The 18456-nt window shown below is 37.0% G+C and overlaps 1 protein-coding gene across 1 annotated transcript in view; it reads left to right on the top strand.

Annotated features, from left to right (window-relative positions):
- Window positions 1-3650: 3650 nt before the first annotated feature.
- The window catches only part of LOC139309494 (protein SSUH2 homolog), a 35166-nt gene continuing 20360 nt past the window's right edge, over window positions 3651-18456 (top strand). Inside the window, exons 1-5 of the mRNA XM_070933580.1 lie at window positions 3651-3780; window positions 4119-4179; window positions 12744-12868; window positions 13965-14027; window positions 15149-15246. Coding sequence (XP_070789681.1) covers window positions 3661-3780; window positions 4119-4179; window positions 12744-12868; window positions 13965-14027; window positions 15149-15246 — 467 coding nt within the window. The 5' untranslated portion in view covers window positions 3651-3660. The remainder of the gene's footprint in view (window positions 3781-4118; window positions 4180-12743; window positions 12869-13964; window positions 14028-15148; window positions 15247-18456) is intronic.

The following is an 18456-nucleotide window of genomic DNA, read 5'->3' as shown; positions in this document are numbered from 1 at the left end:
TTACACTAGTTGTACAACATGTAGCATATTACCCATATTTTATACTTGAATGAATTCAGTGGAATGTAAATGCAAGTCATTATATTGGTAGGTCTTACGAATTTAGTGGCTAAATTTCCAATTCCCACAGCTATTCCCACCTATATTGTAGAAATATATAATTTTTAGTTCCGGTACGCGTAATCCTCAATATACAACTACAACTACTATTGGGCCCAGAATTTCTATCATAAGTCTGGGCAATCGGAAGTCAAGGCATAATAAATTTTATGATTTATCTATCCATCCATCATCTATCTATCTATCTATCTATCTATCTATCTATCTATCTATCTATCTATCTATCATCTATCTATCTATCTATCTATCTATCTATCTATCTATCTATCTTTATCCATCCATCCATCCATCTATCATCCATTCATCCGTATCAGGGGTGAAATGCAGCCGACTCTATTCGGTTCATGGAAACCGGTAGTGCTGGCGGCAGGTGGTTCGGAGAGCCGGTAGTGCCGGCAGTGGGAGGCTCCGCCGCCCCCAAACTGGGATGTTGTCACCTCCCAGTTTTGACCCTCTGTGCTTTGCTCATGTGCAGACTATGGCGCGCACACAGACAACGGCGCGCACACACATTAGCAAGCTGGTAGGAAAGGTAAGTACATTTTGCCCCTGATCCGTGTATGTATGTATGTGTGTTTGTATATGTATATGTATATGTATGTGTATGTGTGTGTGTGTGTGTGTGTGTATGTGTATATATATATATGTATATGTATATATACATATATTACAAACTATTCTAAATATATATATATATATATATATATATATATATATATATATATTTATATACTGGTGGTATATAAATCCTATAAAGGTCAGAATCCTTTAATTGATGGGGTCTGCAATATATCTTCCCTGCCTGACCAAAAGGGACAGAGATATTTTAATGGGATGAAGATCGTTCCATAAGTAGCTTGGCCCCATAGTTTATATGTTATGCACAAAAATAAAATGGCTGGACTAAATATATGTTCACTGTTTACATTTAAAATAGCTACCCTGGAACTGGAATCAGAACCTGAAAGTCCTTCAGTGCCCCCTATGGATCTTTTTACGCCAATTGGTTTCGATACATGGACTTTTCGTGATCATGGTATGTATACATAACCCATTGAGCTTTAATGATTGCTTCAGTTGTATAAGAGCAATAAAGATGATTAGGGGGACTGGAGGCTAAAACGTATGAAGAACGGTTGCAAGAACTGGGTGGAGGTAGATGAACAGCCCTCTCTCAACAGAAGAGAAGGAATATGACATCATCTATCTCCAATCTACAACACAGTCCTTTCAACAGTTCAAAAAAGGCTCCAGACCAATTTGCACCACTCAGGTGACCCTGATGACATAGATAAATCTCCAGGTGGCCTTAACAACCTGCTAAAAGAATGCAAATGACCATCTGTCTGCAAGGAGTATAAATCCTTCCATTCCCCATCATCCAGTCACAGCTGAAGAAGCTTCTTGGATGAGAAGTGAAACGTCTTCAAAGAAAAAACAGAAAGTCCAGTTGCCTCTTGAAAAAAAAGCACTTTCTGGGACAAGCATGGTCTAGATGACTGAGACTCTCCATAGACATAATTAATTCTCATAAAAAATACTAACATTCTTTTTAGTATGCATCAATTTCTGATTTGCTATTAGTAAAAAAAGGAAAAAAGTATACTACTGAAAAATACAGCTGTTCTCATGTGACTCTAAAGATTAATAGCATAGAGTTATCTACCATATAAATCTTCCTCAGGCACCTAGTTGGCAAATACCATATAACAGAATATATAACAAAGTTATGCTGAAGATCCAGATTCAAACTCCAAATACTCTCCTGCTGATTATGTTTTATGAGTTTAATTTGGTTTCAATGGTTCTACATATACTTTGCTTTTTTATTTGTATTTTGCTTACCATTTTCTGTTGCTATTTTAATTGTGTGATTCGACCATACATATGAGATGTGTGCAAATGGAACAAATGAACGAACGAATGAAGAGATAATAAATATGATTCAGAGAATGTATAGACACATTCACAGCAGCAGCTGGTGAGAACACCTCAAACATCATACAGTAAATCATCTGTAGAGATACCACACGAGCATAGAAAGGGGATCTGATTGAATATGCCATCAGTGCTATGAGTGTTTTTCTCTAGTATTCATCTTGTTCCCATCACTGAATGTATCTATTCATCATTATTCATTCTTCCGTGAACCTTTCCACCTAGGCAGGAAAAAGTTATTTCCACCTCCAGAGATGATGCAAAAACTTAGTGAAGAGAGGAGCAACCCTGTGTTGCTGGAGTGCAGGTAAGTCATTTTTTATTGCTTTTTCTTTTTGAAAATGTCCTTGCTATGGTTCTAGTAGTTGGCTGAGTTATATCCTTGCTCAATTTAGCAAAAGCTAAATTAAACTTGCACATTCAATGAGCTGTCATTTCCAAGCAAGACGATAGAAGACTGGACCACGTTTAAAGTCTTGGCCTCATAGGAGTCTGACAAGTGCTGATAGCAATAGCACTTAGATTTATATACCGCTTCACACTGCTTTATAGCCTTCTCTAAGAGGATTATAGAGTCAGCACATTGTCCCCAACAATCTGGGTCCTCATTTTATCGAACTTGGAAGGACGGAAAGCTGAGTTAACCTTGAGCTGGTGAGAATTGAACTGCAACTGCTGGCAGCTGGCAATCAGCAGAAGTAGCCTGCAGTACTGCATTCTAACCACTGCGCCATCACGGCTCATAGCAGATAGCAGTTCATTTCAACATAAGTTTCTTCCTGATGCCATCCAGGCACCAGAATCTAGAAAATAAAGAAAATCATTTGTCCTTTCCATCTATATTTTATGTGCAGGTAATTCTCAACTTACAACAGTTTGTTTAATGACCGTTCGAAGTTACAACAGCACTGAAAAAAGTGACTTACGACCATTTTTTTCACACTTATCACTGTTGCAGCATCCCCATGGTCATGTGATCAAAATGCGGCTGCTTGGCAATTGACTCACATTTATGACAGTTGCAGTGTCCCAGGGTTGGGTGATCATCTTTTGCAACCTTCTGACAAGCAAAGTCAAATGGTAGAAACCAGATTCACTTAGCCACCATGTTATTCATTTAACAATTGTAAAGGATTCACTTAATAAATGTGGCAAGAAAAGTGAGGAAATGGGGCAAAACAGACTTAACAAATCTCTCACCTAGCAACATAAATTTTGGGTTCAATTGTGGTCATATGTTGAGGATTACTTGTACTGAAATTAAATGGATATGCTCAGGATTAGAAATTCTGGGATGCAATGCTTTCACAATGGAGTCTTCATTAGGGCAGCCAATGTTGAACCAGCATGCCAAAATCACGTTAATCCTAAAGTAAAAAAAAAAAAAAAAAGCATGTTATTTATTAATGAAACATGGCCAAAACCACTATGGACCAATGTGGTTCTTCATAGATGATCCTTGTTCTCTGCCAGTGGAGCTGCAAGGCTTAAGTCACCAGCTTCAATTTAGTCTTTTTTACTGGAGATGCCACAGACTGGGTGCATATATGCTTTAGAATTGAAAGTGTGCTTACTGTCTCGTTAATTCCCAGGTTCCCTAGAATGACAGATGACATGGCCAGGAGTGCATTGCTCAGTTTTGTCAATTCCAAATGTTGCTATGGCAACAGAGCTGCCGGCGAGCTCCTCATTCAGGAACTGAAGCCACAGACCTTCTACAGAGTAAGTGTTTTGGGATAGGTTTCCAGGAAGTGAACAAAGCTAGGTGGGGGAAATCAATAGCCTTGCACAGGTGAGACTTCTGCAACTGACAGAAACTAGAAAAAGGTGATGTTTGTTCAGAAGTTGGACTAACTCCTGAAGCCCCATAGGGGTAAACAAAATGCTTTAATGACCTCAGTAACATTTTGTTCCATAACCACCTTGATGATGACAGATAGCGTGATCCATGAGTGAGTTAAAATGAGGTCTCAAAAGATCCAAAATGGAAAAAAAAAATCTTTTTCTCAGACTAAGGATTCTAGAATTAACATTTGATGACAAGATGTCTTTCTCCCCAGTATCGACTGAAAACCTTTAGCGAAACAAGAGTATGTGAATGGACATTTGAGCCTTATACCAGTAAGTAAATGTTTAAACAGATACATTTAATTCCAATTGAATCTTTTTGAAGAGTTTTTGGCAGAAAAGGGTCCAGTAATGAAATGCAACCTGTGCACATCACTTATAAACTATCGTTTGTATCTAAACATACAAATCAGCTTTAGGACTCACAGTTTCCAAATACATACATGTGTGGAATTTTACATCAAATTTATCAAATATGGTATTTGAGACAACCCCCCCCCCAAAAAAAATCCTAGTTTTATTTTAAGAAACAATTTGTCCTGAGCACCCATGAGAGACAATATTCAATGATTACAAGGACATAATTCTCAGTAGCGTGGAATTAGGAGAACGTATTGGAAAAAGAAAAAGAAATCTCTAAATTTCCCATTAATAAATACCAAACAAATGGTAAACATTCAGTAGAATTGAAAAAAAAAAGCGAATATTTTAATCAAAATTATTTACTCTGTGTACATAATAGATGTAAATCATTGCCACAAAATGTTATAATGTTGTATAGAAGATATTTTGATTGTCCAGATGCGTGAAATATCCTAAGAAGGATCCTAAGCAACCTCTGAGGTAAAAAAGCTGTTTCTACAAATCTCTCTCTCTTCTCCCCTACATTCCTGCATATTTCAACCCATGAGAGATATTCTTAAAAAATAATTATTCCTTTAATGGACCTTTCCCAATAGTTTTAATGGTTCAAAGAGATACAACAGTGAGAACATAAACTTTTGATAGGATCATCCTACCTGATAAGATGAAAAGTGGAAGGGTAATTCACAATGGAAATAAGGACAGGTGAGATTCTGAAGGCATGAGAGGAATCAGTCTGTGAGTAAGATGGCTAATCTCATAAACAAACAAACAAACAAATCTAGAAGAAATTTATTGAGGAAAAAAACTGTTTGGCTCTAAATGTAAGGAGATTCTCAGAAACTGTTTAGCTGCAATATTTAGATGAATTTGGGGGCCAGATGATGAGAACCTCCCAGGAGACATGTTATCTTCTAGTTCCTGGGGAACATCAGACTTTCATGAATAAATCTGGCGGGGATGACATGGTTAGAGCAAAGCTACAGGGAACCCTGCTCACTAATTGTGCAGTCCTGAAAGAGAAGGTCCTTGTGGGGTCCTTGGTGCTCTCTGAGCTGGATGGTTTTCTTTCAGACATTTCATTGGTAGCACCCTCAGGTAACATTAAGAGTGTAGAGAAGGTCCTTGTTTTACAAGGCTATAGAAAAATTGGATTATAGAACAAGGAAAATATTTAATTGTGAAAATAGAAATGCTGTGCACAATTTGGGCGCTTGGCGATCAGCTTGCATTTATGATGGCTGCAGTATCTTTCAGTCACATTATTGCAATTTGCAAACTTCCCAGATGGCTTCCAACAAGCAAAGTCAATTGGAAAGGCAGCTGGGGAGCCAATCATGTGATTCAATTAACAATCCCTATAATAATGGTTATAAAATTTAGTCCTGTTCCTTAATGATTCACCTGTTGACTACATTGCTTAGTAACTGAAATTCTGGTCCCAGTTGTGATCACGAATCAAAGACTATTTGTATAAGGACTAGATTAATTTATGCAAAAGAGAATCAGATAATAGATTTATTGAAAACAGTCTTGGAAAAAATTGTCCCTTTTATTTCAAAGAGATCTAAATTCCAAGATTCAGAACAAATGATCATGATAGTCAAAGCAAGACAAGGGATAAAAGCTTTGGGCAACAATAACAATGTATGAGAACGGAATGTATATTTACATAACAAAAGACAAGGAATAATACCTTAGTTACAATTGTCAACAAACAGAGGAAATCAAAGGAAAATTCACATTTAATCTAAGACTACTAAAGAGTTACTAAAGAATTTCAAAGAGAAAACTATTATGAATCTTTACATAGAAGTATATATAAGACAGTAGAGAGAAAATATATTCAGGAAATGACTCCACTAGATGGAGTGATATGACAGGCAATAGATCAGCTGTCAAATAATAAAACACCATGAACAAGTGAAATACCTGTTTAATTGTTTAAAGCTGCAAGAGAAGATATGGTTAACAACTGCTTCCAACAGTGATTTGTCAACAAAATATGTTCTCTAGTGATTAAAAAGATTTGGAATGTATACTCATAGCAGATAAAGGAAATAGAAGAAAATGTTATAATTATTAAACCATTTCCTTTATTCCTCACACAAGTAAAGTGTAGCTTAAGATCTTATAAGGAAGGTTAAACCTTATGTGGAGAGAAAAATGAAAATGAACAGGCAGGTTTTAAAAATGGTAAAAGGATATATCTTTAGATAGCTACTATAAGGTGGAAAATGAAGTGAGAGAAAAAGAATATAGGAAAAGTTATCTTTGTTTTATTGACTAGTACAAGGCATTTGGTTATAGAGGCAATCCAGAATCTAGCATACAATAAACCTAATGGGTATGCAAGAACTATTCTTTACTTGTGCAAGAGTTATTCTGAGAATTGAGTTTGGTGAAATGCATGTTTAGAATAGGAAATGAGATATAGGTGCATATTGACCTCATCATATGATTTTTTTTAAAGGAAGGTTGAGAAAGAAGATCCCTGATATGAAGATCAATTGAATATTTGAACACTTTTGAAACTGGCAGGGCTCATTAATTACAGCTAGAGAAGCTGTCTCTCAATTCTGCACTGTGTATTGGCAAATGAAGTGGTGGTTAGATTAGACATTAGTCACAACTAACTCTTTTCACCTGGCCAGAAAAGTAGGAGTAGGCATGTCTTCCTTGAACAATAACCTTTTGTAGAGATGTGAGGGAACATTTTTTTTTTAAATTTGATTTATATGCCGCCCTTCTCTGGAGACTCAGGGCGGCTTACAATGCGTTAAGCAATTGCCTTCATACTTTTGTATATTTATACAAAGTCAGCTTATTGCCCCCACAAACTGAGTCCTCCATTTACCCACCTTAGAAAGGATGGAAGGCTGAGTCGACCTTGAGCCTGGTGAGAATTGAACTCGCAGTAATTGCAGGCAGCTGGATGTTAAATGCTGCCTTAGGAGGCTTTAGCCTCCTACGCCACTCAGGCTCCTATTTTTATCTCAGAATTTTAATCAATCAGGATTAATGCTCCATCGCATTTCCCCTGTGCCTATAGTAGCAATCACTTCTTTTTATTTTTAATTTAATCCAGAAGAGCAATAGACAGAGCCAAAGTTACAGCAGCTCTACAGCCTTAAGAAAGCAGCTATTGCCAGTTTTAGTAGTTAACATGGCTTGTTTTGAGTTCAAGGACACTTGAATTTCAAGTTCTTCTTTGGCCACTGTGTGACTTTGGGTTGGTCACTTTCTCTTAACTCACTTTCTCATATAGTTGTGGTTGGTGCAAATAAAATAAGCCAAGACATTATGCCCTCTGCCTTGAGTTCTCAGGGGAAAGATGATATAAATGAATGCATGTATGTATCTTGTTCACATATATACAACTTCAGTCAGAAGGCAGGGAAATGTTTAGGTGGCAGAACAGCCAGCCAAATTAAAAAATGCATCTAAATATTAAAAAGAAGAATAAATTGTTTACAAACTATTAACAATTAATATTTAACATAGTATGAACAATTTGTTTCGGTATATTATAGAAACATAGACCTGGAAGCAATCCTAGAGATAATTTACTCTAGTTCCCTACAAGTGCAGGGTCCACTAGAGCTTTTTTGACCAATGACCATCCTCCCTCTATTTGAAGATCCCTAGCAAAGGCAAAGTTATATATTAAGTTGTAGCACTTTTGTGTTCCTTCAGTGTTCTTGGACACTTTGCACCTTGAATCAACAGGAAAAAAATTCTTAGCTACTTTAGGGGAGGAAAAACAGAGCCTTCCCATCAACTTGCCCTTGGCATAATACAAAAGAACTCTGGAAGTCTTAAATACAGACTTGCTTGAACTAATAATTTTGTAAAAGTCAAGTGGGCTAGCTTTTCCAGAAGAGTAAAAGCCTTCTGCTAAAGAAATTAGCATAACCTATGATGAAAATACGTTTTCCTCTGCCAAGAAGAGGATAATGATCTAAACATTTGAGTTACCTCAAGGCGAGATGGGCAGGAAATCAATCAATCAATCAATCAATCAATCAATCAATCAATCAAACAAACAAACAAACAAACAAACAAACAAAATTCTCCTATGCATTACAAAGAGTTTTTAACTCCCCTGATGGCTTTGTGATATGTTTTCATAAGTGGGACAGCCATTGTAATAGGGAAAAAAAATCAACTTTCCTTCAGGATGAGAAATTCTTGCAGTATCTGAAATAATAAAAAAATTTGAGAAGTCTTAGAAAGAGTAACCTCAGTTAATGATATTCCCCCCTCCAAAAAAAAAGTCACTTTGTATATAATACATGAATCTTGATTCCAGTGAAAAAAATCCTTCAAATATAATACAGTAGTAACCCCCCTATAAGAAGGCATGTCTATAATCCATTCATTTTACAGGTTTTACATAAAATTAACTTTGATAAATTATGAAGAATATGAAAGGTGAAATTATACTATGCTTACTTTTTATGATTTTAAAGGAATGTTTCAATAAAATTATCCTATCAGCCTTTCTAACAGAGTTCAGATATCTTGTGCTCACCATTGTGGAATAGAATAGTTTCTTTGCAGACCAGATTTTCTTATATTCAGGGAGATTAAAAAATGCAGAACGTTCACTTTAGTTATTGCTGTATTATTATGTATTACCTGGGAAGCAGGTGCTTTTTAAAATTATTATCCTGCAATTGATCCAATAATGGTTTATTAAATTCCATGCTCTGTTCCCAACCTCTTTAGAAGATTGTTAATCCATTCAGCTCTTACATCATCCAGTGAGTTTCTGCTCTGGCAAATGATGCATATTGTCCTTGCTTTCCCACCCCCCCACCCCAAATTCTGTAAAGCTTTACTTACTTCCCCCCCCCCACTAAACCTTTAAGTAGCATCCTAGACATTTTGGAATGAAGCTACAAATAAGGTTTCATGAATGCTACTTTGCTGTTATGAAGCTAAGGTGTCAGCTTTTCCTTGTTATCAAGTTTCAATCTTTTTAGTTGGACTTTTTGGCCTGGATGATTTACATATTTACATATTGCAATACATTTGGGAGAGAAACTCCTGTAGTTGGTTAGGCAAGAGTTAGTACTGTAGGAAGTTAGCATCCACCCCTCTCCTAGGAAAATGAAATATCCTAGAAAATATTAAAAAGGCAGAATATTATATTTTCCCTAAAGGAGAAACATGTTTCTAAAGACATAAACTCAGAGCCTCAGCTCCCTGCCCCCCCCAGCAGATGTTTTGGTGTCAACCTATCTACAAGACAAAGGCTGGGCCAGCTTATCTACAACACAAAAGACCTTCACCCTCAGGACATAATAGGATTAGCCCTCTACTCATCTCACCACATGGCCCCATAGGAGTCAGACAACCAATCAGAATACATTTCTTACACAGGAACAGGAAGCTCCAAGGCGGGGCCCAAGAGAGGGTATAAATCTCTTTCTCTCTCACTCACCCATATGCTCTTTTTTGCCCAGGACTTCAAACCATGTGGTCCTGTCCACCATTAAAACTGTCTTTCCAAGCAGTCTCCATGTTTCCAGTGTCTTTCTTCCCACTTGGAACTGAATCCAGAAGGACATTTATTCCAACAGTACATTCCAACAACTCTCTGACTTTCTGCCTATTTTTTTTTTAAAAAATTGACTGATGAAGTTACTTGGATGAGTAATGAAATGTCTCAGATTAACAAACTTTGATCCAGTTGCCAAGATGTAACCTTTTCAGATATTTCAATTTCTAGAGAACAACAGAAAAAACAAAGGATCATCCATGTGTCCAAACATCCAGGAAAGCCAAGAAAAAGAATGAGGCCAAGCAGAAGGGAACAATCCCTAAAAGGCAGCAATTGTAAGACCTGCCAGTCAATAGGGCTTGTTTTGCTCCCCCAATAGAAAGAGGAAGAAGCAGAAAATGATTCTAATCAAGGCCATTTTCTTCCAATTTTCAATTACCATCTGCAGGCAAAATTTCATTCTTTGCTCCTCTTAACTTTTCTCTCCCAAATGAGTCAATTAACCAGTTGCTTTTTCTAAAAAGTGAACTAGAAACACATCAGAAATAATTTTAAAAATCATTAAAATGAGGAGAAAACATCAACTGAAAATAAATACACACATACAATGCTTATCATTAAAACATAGTTTACAGTATTTATTTATTAATCAAATTTCTATAGTTGTGCATTTATGGATGTAATTGTATGAAGGAATCAAAGACATTAAAGTTCTCCGTTCAGTAGTTCTATCCGTGAAAAATTATATTAAAAAATTAGATTATGTAGTTACAATGTTTTAGAAAGTCTAATAAAATAGGTAAAAACGGAGTGGAAAAACTAAATAAAACTATTCTTAAGGAAAGAGCCAGTTTGTTCCAGAGGCTAAGGCACCAGGCTAAAACCAGTCTGAGAGTTCAAGTCCTTCTTTATCCATTAAAAATTACTGGGTGATTGTGGGCCTGTCATTCTCTTTCAGCCCAACACACCTCACAGGGTTGTTGTTGTTGTTGTGGGGAAAATAGGAGGAGGAAGGTGTGTTGGATACATTTGTTACTTTCAGTGATTTATAAAAAATAATAAAGGTGGGCTATAAATAAATAAAAAGAGTTCTTCAAGACTCTTTATTACTGTGTTTTCCCCATTTTTGCAGTCAAGTACAATTTCCCACTGTAAAATGCCATTGATCCAAAGAAAATATTGCAGTATTTTCCAGTCATAGACTCAGGAGCTAACAGAAAAAATATTGATTCTGTTTCTTCTGTATCACCAATTTATAAATTTGGGAAAACATAGAAATCATACCTGTAGGAACAGTAATTACTCAAATTTGTTATATATTTTTTTCCTAATTTCCTTAAAACCTTTAATCCAAATGAATATCTAAAAGGGATAGGAGACCACAATATATAACAGTTTGCCTGTAATGCTATACACCAAAAAAAAGTCCTGATCAATAAAATGTAATTTTGTACAGTACAATGCCATCTATGAATTATTTCTATAGCCAATTCCAGATGACTCACCAAAATATGGAGGAGAATTTTATGCCATGAAGACTTTCAAGCTGATTCATCAAATTCAGATTATAAATTTTCTTCCCATTTTTTTAAAAAAAGACTTTCATGAAAGCCTATCAATATTTGATATAAAGAATGGTATAATATTGGACTGGTTCCCTTGATTCTAAACAAAGTGGGAATACACCATTTGTGAAATATTTTTAACGGTTGTAGTTGATGTCACACAATAAGCCTTAACTTGTCATCTTTGACTCCAACTGGAACTTGTGAGGAATTCTTTATAAAATATATTCAGCAGAGACAGGTTTTCCATCTCTAATCAATCTCTGGTCCTATGCTATGAAATCTTGTTCTGTCTGTCTCTCAGATGTATATCAGCAATACAGCACAGAAATGAGGGGATTTATCCAACTTTTGTTTCTGCCTTTATTTCTCTCTTTCTTCATCTCTTCTGTGGCTGTTGGCAAGAGCCTGGCAAGTAACTTGGAAGTGGGAGAAGGAGAAAAGCAATATAAATGACAGCTGGCACAAATCATTTTGCTGCCTGAGACAGAGCAACAAATGAACTTTCTTCCCTTTCCTCTCTAGTCAACATGTGTTGTGCTCAAAGACAGAAAAAGTTCCAAGCAAGCTTTTCTGTTCATCACCAACAATAAATATACAGTCAGTCTTTGATCTTAATGGTCCCATTATTATTTTTTTGGGTGTTTTCATGTTAGTGTTGACTGCTGGTGACTGACTGAACAAATCCTTGTAATTTTCTTGCAAGACTTCAGAAGTGCCTCCTTTCTAGGGCTGAGAGAAAGTGACTGGCCCAGGTTACCAGCTGGTTTTGTGCCCAAAGCAGGACTATAACTCACAGTCTCCCAATTTGTAGCCTGATGCCTTAGCCGCTACAGCAAGATGGTTGCCTCATAGTCCCACATCCAGGCTAAAAGGATGCAAGCCTGCTGAATAGATTCCAAGATTTTGTTGCAGGTCCCAAATCTATACTCTCAGGACAATAAAATATCAATAGCAATAGCACTTAGACTTATATACCACTTCACAGTGCTTTACATCCCTCTCTAAGCAGTTTACAGAGTCAGTTTATTGTCCCCAACAATCTCATTTTACCGACCTCGGAAGGATGGAAGGCTGAGTCAACCTTGAGCCAGTGGGAATTGTACTGCCAAACTGCTGGCAGCGGGCAGTCAGCAGAAGTAGCCTGCAGTACTGCATTCTAACCACTGCGCCACCATGGCTCATAATGTAATATAATACAAAATGATGTAATAATGTAGTAAAATAAATTCAGTGCTATGGATCAGCCACAACAGATGTCAAAATTGATAGGAATGTCTGATGAGAATAAATATAATTCAAGGATGCACTTTTAAAATGTTAGTTTCATTGATCGCAATGGATTTAAAAGTGCTAAATCTTATGTTGAATTGTGGCATCTATTTGTTTTCTTTTATCAGATGCTTTAGTGGATGGTCCACAAAATGGTGTATCTCCTCGACCTTGGGACATTAAAGTCCAAGTTCCACAGATGTTTCAAGAAGACACAAAAAAGTTTCGTGTTCCTCATTCTTCTTTACTCAAGGTAATTTTATCAAAACAAACAACAAACAAAACAATAAACAATTAGCCTGTTCTATGTAACAGCTCATCCTATATTTGAAGACCACTGTATTTCTGTTTGTTAGTCTTCTCTGTAGATTAAAAGATCAATTTCTGATTCTTTAACCATTCCTCATGGGATTTTATTTCCAGATCTTTCATGGATTTGATCAGTTGAGGGTTTCATATAATGTTCTTTAAAAATATAGAGAAGGTACGGACTAGATTATCATATTTCAAAATTGTGAAGGACTTGACAGGTGGATGAAAAGGCCAAATCCACTCTAAACATCTGTCTATGTCTACCATCATAATATTGAATTTGAGACACCTTGAAGCAAAATGGGTGGCAAACAAATCTAATAAATAATAAAATAAATAAAATAATAAAATACAATGCCATGATGATATGGAGAGTGATGTATATCATCTTGTGGAGGTGTGTTGTTCCCCTTTGATGAAATGAAGGAACTGGTGGAGTTGTGTTGCTCTACCTCAATGAAGACCTGAAGTGGGGCTGATGATGACTGGCCTTCTTCTCCATTTAACACTGATTTCAAAACATGAATAGAATCTGCTATTAAGGAGCAAAATACAATTTCCATTGCACTTCTCTAATTTTAAAGAAGCAATAAAATATGGCTCTTCAGCCTATATTTCTTTTTGCTATATTATCAGAAACTCCTACAGCTGCTAGTCTTATGTAGCACAAAAGTCTTTTTTTTCTTTGCCATAATTAATAGAACAGATGCATGCTAACACTTGAATTAGGTAAGAATAACTGCCTTTGTTGACAGTCATCCTTGCCTAATTCAGGTATCACCATATGCAGTAGTCTATTTTAAGTCACTGTATTTTAAGTGACTGTATCAGTGGTGGGTTGCTCCCGGTTCGGTCCGGTTCTATAGAACCGGTAATAAAACCAGTGGGAGACTCTGCCCACCCACCACAACATCATCATGGGTGATCTGTGCATGTGAAGCTTTTGCGCATGCACGCGCGGTTCCATTGTGAACCGGTAGTAAAGGTAAGTAGAACCCACCCCTGGACTGTATATAGGTGGCTCATTTCTATTTCAGGAATGTCACAAATGCCATGGCCGGGGCCGATACAAATGCAGTGGATGCCATGGTGGAGGCAGGGTGAGTATTGATAGTGTATTTATTATTTTATATTCTTTGATGCTAAAAAATGTTATTACACATGCTTACTGTTTAACGGGAAAGTTGCATGTGTTGCTATTACCCCTGAGTTTGGTATGGAACTGATTAAAACTTAATCTCTGAATTGTCAAAGTGATTTTTTTTGTGTGTGCTTCCAAATGCCACAAATCTCATTTGTATGTCAAGGCAAAATGAAAAGCATTTATTAAGGTAGGTCAGATCTTTCTATAGAATATAGAAACAAATGAGACACCCATTCAGTATGTGTGATATGTCAGAAAGCAAGCAATCAGACAAATTGATTACATGTGAGAACTGAACAATATGAAACATTGATTGCGGATAGCATTCCATAAGTGGCAAAAGTATGGATTACATTACTGTCTTTAGCAGCTGGGTTTGTATCTTTTAATCTTGCAAGTGCATTTAAGGACCTTCAGAATATGTTTTCTATTGTTTAATTGCTGAAAAAGCAAGTTTTCACATACCAAAAGAAATTGTCTTGGCTTAGAAGAAAAACAAGTTTTCCTAAAGTTAGAAAAGAGGCCCAGATTGCCATGTTTTGTTTTGTTTTTTTAAATCACATTTTAAAAATGCTAATAATGAAGCCTAAAATTCCAGGTAAACATTCTGTTTTCTGTGAACTCAATTTAATTTCATTTCTGTATACAATGTTTCACATAGAAAAACACTGTTGTTGTTGTTAGTTGCGAAGTTGTGTCTGACCCATCGCAACCCCATGGACAATGTTCCTTCAGGTCTTCCTGTCCTCTACCATCCTCTGTAGTCCGTTTAAACTCAGCCATCTCGTTCTTTGTTGTTCCATTCTTCTTTTGCCCTCAATCTTTCCCAGCATTAAGCTCTTCAGTGATTCCGGACAAACACTTCATAAATAAAAAAATAGACTTAGTTCAAAGCTAGAAGTATCATTCTGAATATTTTCTGCCTGAAGAGAATTAGAGTCTGAGCTAAAAGAATTTCAGCCCAAATCAAATAAAAATATGCCGTAACTATTATTGCCTTAACCGGAATATTGTTATTCTGGGATTATTATTATTTTTTCATCCTGATGTTGTTTTACCTATTTTGTGTCCCCATAGATGAGGTGTGTCACATGTAATGGAGCCAGGAAAGCCAAAGCCAAACATTTAAAATATCAGAAACGGTGTCAAATGTGCTCAGGTACAGGTCGCAAAAGGTAAGGACTTTGAGAAAGTGATAATGATGAAGATAATGATAATAACAATGGCGACTGCTCTCATTTTATACATATGTTCATATACATGACTCCATCATACTATATTGCCTTTCCATGTTAGCAATATCATACAAAATGAATAAATATAGAAAGAAATGCTAAGTAAAATCAACTGAAGGAAGAGAGAAAAAGAAAAGGAGAAGGAAGGAAAAGCAGGGAAAATCTAGTTTAGACTATTATTCATTATATTCCTTTACACTTTTCTATCCCTCTTAACTATCATTGCTTCCAAAGCGTCCCTATACAGCTATTTGTTCTTTAAAATTCTCACTCTTGTCTTCTTGAGGATCTGATCAACTCATCCGGCCTCAACTTCCTTTGTTAACCTTTTCCTCTTGATCCATTTGTATATTTACTGATAAAGGGGAATACTTGTAGCTCAGGGTTAAAATGAGAAGTCCTTGGAACTTTCTGAGCTTGGTTATTTTCTTGCCAATGTTTCTTGAAATGTCTGCATTTCATTTGTATATTTGTTTTGCAATTCAATTTTCATTTACCTTCTCTATGGACAGATCTTCAGCTTCTGTCAGCAGAGGCCACTCACTGCTTTCTGAGCAGGGACAGATGTTGTACTGTCCTTCCATTATGAGCCTATTGTAAACACATCCCAGCTATGATTCAAAACTGCTGTTTTCCAACTCAAGTCATATTAAATCTTTCAGAGTGGATGGTCACCAGCACTCTATTTTGTTTTAACAACAGTCCCTTCTCTGGTTGCAGTGTCTCACATGTCACCTTCCCCGCCCCTCTAGCAAGTCATCATGGAACTCTGCAGTCATTTAATCCTTGGTTCCTAATGGACAGCTAAGATTTATATAGAGTTGCAGTTTGTCAGCAGAAAAAAGACCCAGAAACTTGTGAATGAGATTTCACAGAACCAGGGCTGTAGAACAACTTAGTTTACATAGGTAAAACCTGGCTAGAAAGAATATGCACATAAAAGCCTACGAAAAAGAAAAAGACACATTGTACCTTTACAGGGAGGATATCTGAGAAGTGGGTGTGGCTCACTGATGACGCCTTAAAAGGCAGAAATAGCTATCTGAGTCTCCCAGAGAGCAACACAGAGTTGCAGTTTGTCAGCAGAAAAAAGGCCCAGAAACTTGTGAATGAGATTTCACAGAACCAGGGCTGTAGAACAACTTAGTTTACGTAGGTAAAACCTGGCTAGAAAGAATATGCATATATATAGATATAGATATAGATATAGATATAGATATAGATATAGATATAGATATAGATATAGATATAGATATAGATATAGATATAGATATAGATATTAAAAAAGAATCTTGTGGTTGATCCAGTCATAGCCTGTTATGTCAATTAACTATCATTCACCCAAGAAGCTCAAGCACCATTCAAACCTTATATCTTCCAGTAGAGAAGCTAAGTGAAGCATATTCCTCTTGCTTTCTCAGGGGAGTGGGCCAAATGAGGAAGGAACAGTCCCTAAGATGGTGTGTCCTGAACTGATGGATCAATGGCCACAGGAGTTAGCCAATGAAATTTGCCTTTCTGGACAGGTGGGAAGGACAATCTAATGATACATGGGAATGATTCTGGGAGACAGGATGAAGACCCCCAATTTAGGCAATCATCTGATAAGATGGGGCAAAAGCATGGGAAGTGTTTCAGAAGGGACCCTCCCTAGTTTTCCAGAGACTATAAAGAGTGGAAGGGAGATGTACTTGATTGATGACAGCCTTGGGCCCTATTCCAGACAAGAAGCACCTCCAAATGAAGTAATCCTACTTCATCACATTAACAGAATCCTGCAAGACTGAAAATGTTTCTCCTGTCCTTTCCTTTTAATCACCAGAAAACTAGGGAGGGGGGCTTCTGAAATTCTTCCCCCATGCTTTCCCTCATCTGAAGACTGAGCTGCCTCTTATCCGATCCTTGTCTAGACTGAGAGCCTTCCTCTATCTCCCAGGGCCATTCCCACATCCCATTACTGGCAAGAAGCAACACACTGCTGCCCATTTTCTAAAGTAGGGGTGTCAAACTCAAGGCCTGGGAGCCAGATTCAGCTTGCAGGGTGCATAGATCTGGCCCATAGGGCCACCCTGGAAACAGAAAAGGACTGGCCTGGGGTGCCTCTGCCAGTGAAAATGGAGTCCCTCCCAAGCTTGGTTTTTGCTGGCAGAGGGTTGCAGGAGGCTGTCGCAGGTGAAAACAGAGCTCAATATCCCATTTTTGTTGGCAGCATGCTCGGGCCACCACAAGTGCCTCTGACACAAGTGGCATCAAGCTGGCCATTCCCACCCTGGCCATGCCCACTCTACCTCCTCAAGGTCAAGCACAACCCTGATGCGGCCCTCAATGAAATTGAGTTTGACACCCCTGGTCTAAAGTGAGCACAGTTCAGCCTCAATTCCAACCAAAAGCAATCTATTGTAGACTGGAATATCTGAGTTTGGCTTAAGAAACACTGGATCTTTCTGAAACGATTGGCTGCAGTTCAGGACTGCTTTATAACCTCAAAAATACACTTCTTCCATACTGCTCTCAGGGTTCAATCACCCATTCATTCTTGATCCAATCATCTCTTCTTATATTACCAGACTCGCTTTACTGCATTCCACATACTTTTATGTTCCTTGTGATGTACGCAGCTTTCATTCCCATATAAGAAATGAACACAATTATTATCTGAATTTTAAAAAAATCAGAGATTATTTCTGGCAGTAGAGAAATGCATATCTTTATATCTGAAGTTATACTTTAACATAAGGTAATATTGCTTCATTGTCCATTGTCCCTTTCCTGGAATAGAAGATATAAACATAAACATCATGGTTCCCTACCCCCTTTTCTTTGTAACTGCTTTTCAAGGGTTTTTCATTACCTCAGTGCAATAGCCATAAAATAGCTGGGAGGAAGAGTAATATGACAGATTTAAATCCACTAAAGCAATGATGGAGGTGTTTCCCTACAGGCCAGACTGTGGAGGTAGACTATGGATAAAGTAGATGGCTTTTCACTGGGATTAGAAATAAATTATTCTGAAAGTTTTGAAATGTTCATAAAACTTTCTTCCTACTTCCTATGTAGGAAGAAAGTTGTTCTTAACCTACATTTTTAGAAAACATACTCCAAAACAACAAGCTGAATCAAAATGGCTGAACGCTTGTACAGTGTCATTAA

This window comes from Pituophis catenifer, unplaced genomic scaffold, assembly GCF_029215685.1.
Source record: "Pituophis catenifer annectens isolate HBS135680 unplaced genomic scaffold, rPitCat1.0.hap2 SCAF_2, whole genome shotgun sequence".
Taxonomy (NCBI): Eukaryota; Metazoa; Chordata; class Lepidosauria; order Squamata; family Colubridae; genus Pituophis; species Pituophis catenifer.
This window is presented reverse-complemented; position numbering and strand designations above follow the sequence as displayed.